At 39.4% G+C, this 8,410-nt stretch overlaps 1 protein-coding gene across 1 annotated transcript; it reads right to left on the bottom strand.

Moving 5' to 3' along the window:
* Positions 1–5,734: 5,734 nt before the first annotated feature.
* On the bottom strand, positions 5,735–6,372 carry LOC123239447 (60S ribosomal protein L9). Its single transcript, XM_044666724.1, has one exon. The coding sequence runs from the start codon at positions 6,370–6,372 to the stop codon at positions 5,794–5,796; it is 579 nt and encodes a 192-aa protein (XP_044522659.1). The 3' UTR covers positions 5,735–5,793.
* Positions 6,373–8,410: the final 2,038 nt, after the last annotated feature.

Genomic DNA, 8,410 nt, shown 5'->3' with positions numbered 1-8,410 from the left:
GGGTAGTTGTATTTTTGATTCTTGCTCTATTGTTTCAGTAAATGTCTCTTTGTTTTGACATCATAAATGTTCATTGGTTTAATGATATTGGGGCACTAGCCATTGGCAATTAACATGGAGGAAACATACCAGAACAGTGGCCTGAGCCAAAAGAATTAGAAAAACATCCCAGCTCCTCAGATTTTCTCCAAGAACCTTAAGGGAGTTTTAGCTCCTCTTACTATGAGTACCCAATCCAATAGTTCACATGTGGGTTGAAAAGGTGAGACTAGAGTAGTGGTTCCCAAACTTTTTTGTCCTGCCTCCCCCTTTCCAGGAAAAATATTACTTAGCCTCCTGGAAATTAATTTTTTAAAATTTCAATAGCAATTAATAGGAAAGCTAAATGCACCTGTGGCCATCACCACCTCCCTGGATTGCTGCAGCACCACCAGGGGGCGGTGGCGCCCACTATGGGAATCACTGCTCTAGAGACTACAGAAGCTACATAAGGATTATCCATGAGGTAACTCTCCAGATTGGAAATAGCCATTCTCAGGATGACCCATTTCTGACCTATGCCCAGAAAAGGATAAAGAATCCCAAATCTCCCTTCTTAGGCTTACCTAGACGAGCTTGGTTATTTGCTATTTGTCTCTCCTACAAGTTACCAATTTCCAGTTCTTGGGGAGGAAAAAGGAGATGACTCGTGACTCCCTCCCTCACACCATGCTCTGCTCCAGACTAGAAAGTCAAGGGAGAGTCATTGAGGGAAAAGAAAAGGGGGGGAAAGGGGGAGCCATTTCACAGTTCCATCTTTAAACCACAGAAGGGGTGGCTACATAGATAGGAGTACATCCCCCAATTTTTGGTGCTGAGTCCAATAAAGTACCAAGGTGAATGTCTACCTGTAAGGAAGATGTCCTGACAAAGGTCTACACCCAATAATCGAATTAAGTTGACTGAAGTTGCTGATCAAATTGAACGGTGGTTCCCCTGATCAAGACCCCAATGGAGCCGTGCAAAAATCTTCTGTCACTAGTCAACCAGTACTATTGATCTCCCCAGCTTCCTGGAAAGGATCCTTTTGTGAGTCTGCTTCCCTAACAACTCCTAAGATAATAATAGCTTGCATTTATATATAGTGTTTACTTTGTGCCAGGCACTGTGCCATTTACTATGTGTGTGTGTGTTTATATATGCATGAAGCTCTTTATAATTATTTCATTTGATGCTTACAGCAACCCTAGGAGGCAAGTGCTATTATTATATCCATTTTATAGTAGAGGAAACGGAGTTAATCAGAGGCTAAGTGACTTGACCAGGGTCACACTGCTAATGAGTGAGGCTGGGTTTGTACTCAGATCTTCCTACTCCAAGCCCAGAAGTTTATAAGTAACACTTAGGATATTGGGTTTAGAGCAGAAAAAGGCTTTAAAAGATCCTATAGTCCAGTGGTGTCAAACTCAAATAGAGATGGGGGCCACTAAGTTGCACATAAAGATCTCTGCGGCTGCTGCATATTGATTTAGAAAACCACATATTAACATTATCTATGTTCTTATATTTATTTTGTTAACTATTTCTCAATTGTATTTTAATCTGGTTCTGGCAGCATTCAGGAATATTGCAAACTGTGGTCCTCAGCCCAGGGTTTGACATCTCTGATCTAATCCTACCCCCTCATTTTACAGATGAGGTATCTGAGGCCCAGAAGAGTCTTGCCTAAAGTCACACAGGTAGTAAGAGGAAGCAGAGGAATTTGAACTGAGGTCTCATGACCTCAAGTTCAGCATTCCAAGCTCAATGCTCTTATCCTTACACCATATACACCCACTCTGGGTAGAATGTCCCTCTCCCTCTTCCTCTCCCTTTCCAGACCCTCTTTGGATGCTCAGGCTTCCTTCTATTTATACACACACATATATATGTATATGCATATGTATCTTATATATAATATAAATGTTTATGTTTATATTATTTATAATACAAATGTTCATATTTATATTATATTATTTATAATATAAATGTTTATACTTATATTATTTCTAATATAAATGTTCATATTTATCTTGTATTATTTATAATATAAATGTTCATATTTATATTACTTATAATATAAACATAAATGTTCATATTTATATTATATTATTTATAATATAAATGTTTATATTTTTATTATTTATAATATAAATGTTTGTGTTTATATTATTTATAATATAAATGCTCATATTTATATTATAATATTTATACTATAAATGCTCATGTTTATATTATATTGCTTGTAATATAATATAAATGTCCATATTTATATTATGTATAATATAAATGTTTATATTTATAGTATATATATTTATATGGTTATTCTATATAGTACATATAACTATATGTAGATACATATATAGTGTATATGTGTGTGTGTGTGTGTGTGTGTAAATTATAGTGGCACTTTTTGTGGTGTCAAAGAAATGCAAGCTAAGGAGATGCCTATCAGTTGGGTAGTGGCAGAGCAAGCTATGGTATATTAACATAAAATACTATTGTGTTTCAGAAAACAAGGAAAAAAATGGTTTCAGAGAAACTTCAGGGAAGACTTGTATGAACTGATACAAAGTGAAATGAGCAGAACCAGGAAAACAATGTCCACTCTAACAATAACACTGTAAAAAGGGAAAACAATTTTTAAAAAAATTCAATTTTGCTTTATTTTTAGCATCAAATTCTCTCTCTCCCTCCACTCCCTTTCCCAGTCATTGAGAAGTAAGCAATTCAATGTTCATTTCACATGTAAAGTGGTTGTGTGTTATATGTTAGGGAACATCTTTACAAGACTTAAGAACTCTGATCAGCAACCCACCATCATTGTAGAGAGCTGAAGGTAAAGAATGCTCTTTTTTTGGATACAGCCAGTAAGGGAATGTGTCTGATTTGACTATGAATATTTATTTGTTTGTTTGTTTGATTTTATTTTATTTTTAAACCCTTAACTTCTGTGTATTGGCTCCTAGGTGGAAGAGTGGTAAGGGTGGGCAATGGGGGTCAAGTGACTTGCCCAGGGTCACACAGCTGGGAAGTGTCTGAGGCTGGATTTGAACCTAGGACCTCCGGTCTCTAGGCCTGACTCTCAATCTGCTGAGCTACCCAGCTGCCCCTATGAATATTTATTATGAGAGATATATTTCTATTTTTACTTGTGGGATGGGAAGAAGTTTAAAGGAGGAAAAAATGCTTGTAAATTGAAAAAAAAATTTGCAAAAGGAAGATAAGAGTCAGGGGTAGGATTTGAACTTATACTTCTTATTCCAAAGTCAATGAACTGTCTACTACTTTTTGAGCATGTTATAGAAAGAATTCCTTTCGTGAATGGGTTGAATAAGCTAGCTGCTGAGATTGCTTCCAACTCTGTGGTTCTGTGATTTTGGTGGCTAGCACAGTCATCTGCCACTAGCAGAATAATGTCTGGCAGATGATAAATGCTCATGAACTGGGGAAATCAAGTACCTTATTGCTGGTGACAACATTTCAGAGTAGGACAATGGCAGAAACAGATTTTTTTTTAAACCCTTACCTTCTGCCTTAGAATCATTATTACTATGTATTAATTCTAAGGCAGAAGAGTGGTAAGGGCTAAACAATGGGGGTTAGATGACTTGCCCAGGGTCACACAGCTAGGAAGTATCTGGGGACAGATTTGAACATAGGACCTCCCATCTCTAGGCCTAGTTCTCAGTCCACCCAGCTGCCCCCAGAAACAGATTTTCAAATGGAGTCTTAAAAGTCCTTCCTTTTTCCTTCTTCCCTAGAGAGAAGAGAGTGCCCATTAAAAAATTAAGCCCAAACAAGGAGGCTCCTATGGAAAAGTTGTCCATATAAGTGTCTGGGAAGCAAGGCTTGAATATGGTATTAAAGTCCAAACTAATGGAGCATCTAGTTGAAGTCTTAAGTTCCTAGAACTCTTAAGTATTAGGACAAGATTAAGGTTACTCATTCACAGGCCTGTTTACTAAGTTGTACACAAGTTCATTTATTTAAACTATAATTTTACATGCATTTCTTATTGCTTAGGGTCTAAACCACACATACTAGCCAGGCTTATGAGGAGGGGGTCAAGTTAGAAAGGTTAAGATGACTATAGATCTTCAATATTCCTCTATTAGAATATAAGCTCATGGTGGGGATGGGGGCAGGGGCAGCTAGGTAGTTCAATAGATTTTTTTTTGGTAGCTCAATACATTGAAAGCTCTTCCTACAGAAGGGAGGTCCTGGGTCCAAATCTGGCCTCAGATTCTTTCTAGCTGTGTAACCCTGGGCAAGGCACTTAACCTCCACTGCTTACTGTTCTTCTGCCTTGGAACCAAAACACAGTATTGATTTTAAGATGGAAGGTAAGATGGCACCAGGGGAAGGTTTTTTCTTACTTGTAATCCCTCAATGAGGAGTCCTCAATCCTCTAGGGGACTGGGGGTCCCTATTCAGGAGCCAATTGTCAGGGAACCACCTGGTTGGGGCTCCTGAAGGGTAAGAATGTGGCCCAGTGATTCCCAAAGTGGGCGCCACCGCCCCCTGGTGGGTGCTGCAGCAATCCAGGGGAGCAGTGATGGCCACAGGTGCATTTGCGGGTGGTCGATAACTGTAAGGAGGCAGTGATAATATGTGACAGGGGCGCTAAGTAATATTTTTTTCTGGAAAGGGGGCGGTAGGCCAAAAAAGTTTGGGAACCACTGATGTAGACGGATTCAGGAGGGCTGATGGTAACCAAGTGGCAAGTTTATTGATCATGGCTAGTATTTTATAGAGAAAATGAGGTAGCCTAAGGGATTAGGTAAACTTTTTACATACACAATGAATGTAGATAATTTATCATTCTTTCACAATAGACTTAATTTACCTTATTGAATCTAGACAGAGTTTTCTATAGGCTGATAAATCGATATGTCAAATGTGTAACCATCTAACTGAGATTCTCATAGAATTCCTGTGTCAGTAGTTTCTTGGAGGGACATGCAATTTCTACAAAGTACAGCAGGGAGAGATGGGAAGGAGAGGTTGGGGGGGGCCTCCTGTGAGGAGTGAGCTATGTGTTTGGCTTTATCTAGATGGCTTTGATTTTACTGGGGTCCACTCTCACTACTGGGGGCTTACACTTCAGCATGGAGGCTCTGACTTGATATCTCACTTCTTGATATCCATAGTCAGTGTCCCTGCTGGGTCAGAGTCGATGACTTAAGAGCTTGTTCAGGGGAGTTCTCTCATGGACTTGATGATTTCACAGGGTGGTGAAGCTTAGTCTGAGACACTGGCTGCCTCTGCCCATGAAGAGTGTGGACATTCCCATTTTTGTTTTAGCCATTTTTGACTCAATGTGGACCCAATGGGGATGAATGTTCTCACTTGCACAGTGGTGGGAGGAAGCATATCTTTGTGCTAGTCCTATTATTAAAAAGAATCAAATGATGGACCAATGATGAAATATTCTACCAAACTTCTCACAGATAGGGGATGGATTCAAGATGCAGAATGAGACATACATTTTCAGATGTGGGCAATCTTGGGATTTATTTTCTCTGACTACATATTTGATATAAGGGTTTTGGTTTTCTTCCTTTTAATTTTGGAGGTGGTAGGAGTGGGAGAAAATGGGTAGCCATGTTGTTCAGTTGTGTCCTACTCTTCTAGACCCTTTTGGGGTTTTCTTGGCATAGATACTAGAGTATCTTTTTTGTTCATTTTTTTTTTTGACAAAAAGATATTTTTATTTTGACATCTGAATAAGCGTTGACTCCTCAGGACACTGCCTTTGGTATCTTTTCCAACTTATTCATCAGCTTGTTGCACAGTGCCTTTCTCAGAAACATAGATGCCATCCAAAAATTTTCTGATATCCTTGTTTTTGACTGTGGTGGCCTGTTGAATGAGGGCAGCTGAGTTTGAGACAAGTTCAATATCATTTCCTTCAAGAATTAACTCATCTTTCTGAGCTTGAGAAACAGCACAAGCCACACCTGGCCTCATGCGCACTCTTCGGATGTATTTTTCACCCAAGAAATTTCTGATTTCAACAAGTGAGCCATTTTCTTGAATAACAACATTGATGGGGAAGTGAGCATACACAGACCTCATCTTGTAACGAAAACCCAAGGTTACGCCTTTGATCATGTTTTGCACATGACTACAGATTGTGCGTACAGTGGCCAGTTCTTTTCGATTTCCCCACCACTTGTCTACTCGGAGCCTTTTTTTCTTCTTTCCAAGGAGACTGAGCTCAACATTGATATGGTTGAAATCCCTTCGTAGGATTCCTCTGGGGCCCTTCACAATAACTGTCCGGCCCTTAAGAGAAATGTCAACATTTTCTGGGATGTCGACCGTCTGGTTGCTTAGAATGGTCTTCATTCTTGTAGTGAACAGGCCAAAAAAAAAAAAAAAGCTTCTTTGTTCATTTTTGAGAAACTGTGGTAAACCAGGTTAAGGGACTTGCCTAGAGTCACGCAATTAGCAGGTGTCAAAAAAAATTTTTTTAAGGGAAAAAAAAAAAAACCAAGAGAAAGAGGTCATCCAAGCATTTTTTTAAATGAAAAGACCAGGATGAAAGGAAGGTCGATAGGAAACACAGATAAGCAGGGCATCTTTAAAAATAACATTTGGTTTTTTAAAAATTTATTATTATTTTTTTTAAAAACCCTTACCTTCCTTCTTAGAATCAATACTATGTATTGGTTCCAAGGCAGAGGAGTGGTAAAGGCTAGACAGCAGGGGTTAAGTGATTTGCCCAGGGTCACATAGCTAGGAAGTGTCTGAGGCCAGATTTGAACCCAGGTCCTTCTATGTCTAGGCCTGACTCTCAATTCACTGAGCCACCCAGCTTCCCCCTAACATTTGATTTATTATGTGGTTAAAAGAAAAGCAAACTTTACATAATATAGATAAAGTTCCATGTGTAATCTTCTTTTTCTATTTACTTTGTATATATAGAAGTATTTGTCTTCTCTAGAGTTGGTTAAGTTCAGAATTTTAAAACATTGTTTTGAAAGGCAGAAAGGACCCAATGGACTTGGGGTGCAGAGTGAAACAGATTTATGTAACTATTTTTTTTAACATGGTCAGTGTGTGATCAGTTTTGCTTAACTATGTACCTTTGTTACATGAGTTTTTCTTTTTACCCAGAGGAAAGGGAGAGGGAAGGATTGAAAAAATAGATCTGTTTTGTTCATTGAAATTTCTTTAAATTTTAAAATAAGTATAAGTAAAGCAGGGGGCAAGGGGGAAGTCATCATGTATAGGGGTGGCTCTTCCTTCTTTTCTTCTTTTTCCAGTGAAATCATGAAAGATCAATAGAAGTAAAAGCAAAGAGCTGATCTGGATCCTGGCAGGGTTAGGGGGAGAGAGAGTGTGCATGAGTTTCCCCTCAGCAGCTACCATTGGTGACTCTGGGCCAAAAAGTCCACTTTGCACCCATATGGCCCTAGAGAAGAGATCTGGAACCTCCAAGCCCTGGCCAAGCTTTAGATAAGGCTGGCAGAGGAGGCACAACCTCCGAGGCACAACAGCCACACGAAGGGGAGCTACGTGGTCTTAGTGGTGGGGGCTCCTGAACCAATATTTCTGACAATATTTTGAGTTCTTGAACTCCATTGTCAAAGATAGCAAAAGGGGGGTTTCCTGGGCAGCGTGATCCTATAATATGGCCTCCTAGGAGAAGAGTTCTGAACAAAAGCAGCCCTCACAGTCTTATCAAGTGCGGAATGGATGAACAAACCATAATATATGAATGTATTAGAATATCATCATACCATAAGAAATGGGAAATGTGGGGGCAGCTGGGTGGCTCAGTGGATTGAGAGCCAGGCCTGGAGATGGGAGGTCCTGGGTTCAAATCAGACCTCAGACACTTCCCAGCTGTGTGACCCTGGGCAAGTCACTTGACCCCCGTTGCCTAGCCCTTACCACTCTTCTGCCTTGGAGCCAATACACAGTATTGACTCCAAGACGGAAGGTAAGGGTTTAAAAAAAAAAGAGAGAAATGTAATGTATAACCCAGTGAAATTGCTTGTCGACTCCAGGATGGGGGAGAGAAGAGAGGAAGGAGACAACAAGAATCACACAACCATGAGGAAAAAATAAATTAAATAAAATAAAATAATTTTTTAAAATGTGAGAAGTACAGAGAAATTTAGAAATATTTGTATGATCTGATACAGAATGAAGCATAACAAAGAGAAGTGGGGAGGGAAGATCACAAGCATTTATTAAGCAAAGGACATCATTTTATGGGTGAGTAAACTGAGGCCCAAAGACAATAAACGACTTGCCCTGGTTCACATATCAAGGCAAGATTTGAACACTGTGATTGACTCCAAATCCAATTATGACTACACTCCAGACTCTGGGCCAAGCCCTTTTTAAGTACTCTCTCAGTTGATTCTCACAACAA

The sequence above is a fragment of the Gracilinanus agilis genome, chromosome 3 (assembly GCF_016433145.1).
Source record: "Gracilinanus agilis isolate LMUSP501 chromosome 3, AgileGrace, whole genome shotgun sequence".
Classification (NCBI taxonomy): Eukaryota; Metazoa; Chordata; class Mammalia; order Didelphimorphia; family Didelphidae; genus Gracilinanus; species Gracilinanus agilis.
The sequence above is the reverse complement of the archived record's forward strand: the minus strand, read 5'-3'. Positions and strand labels throughout refer to the sequence as shown.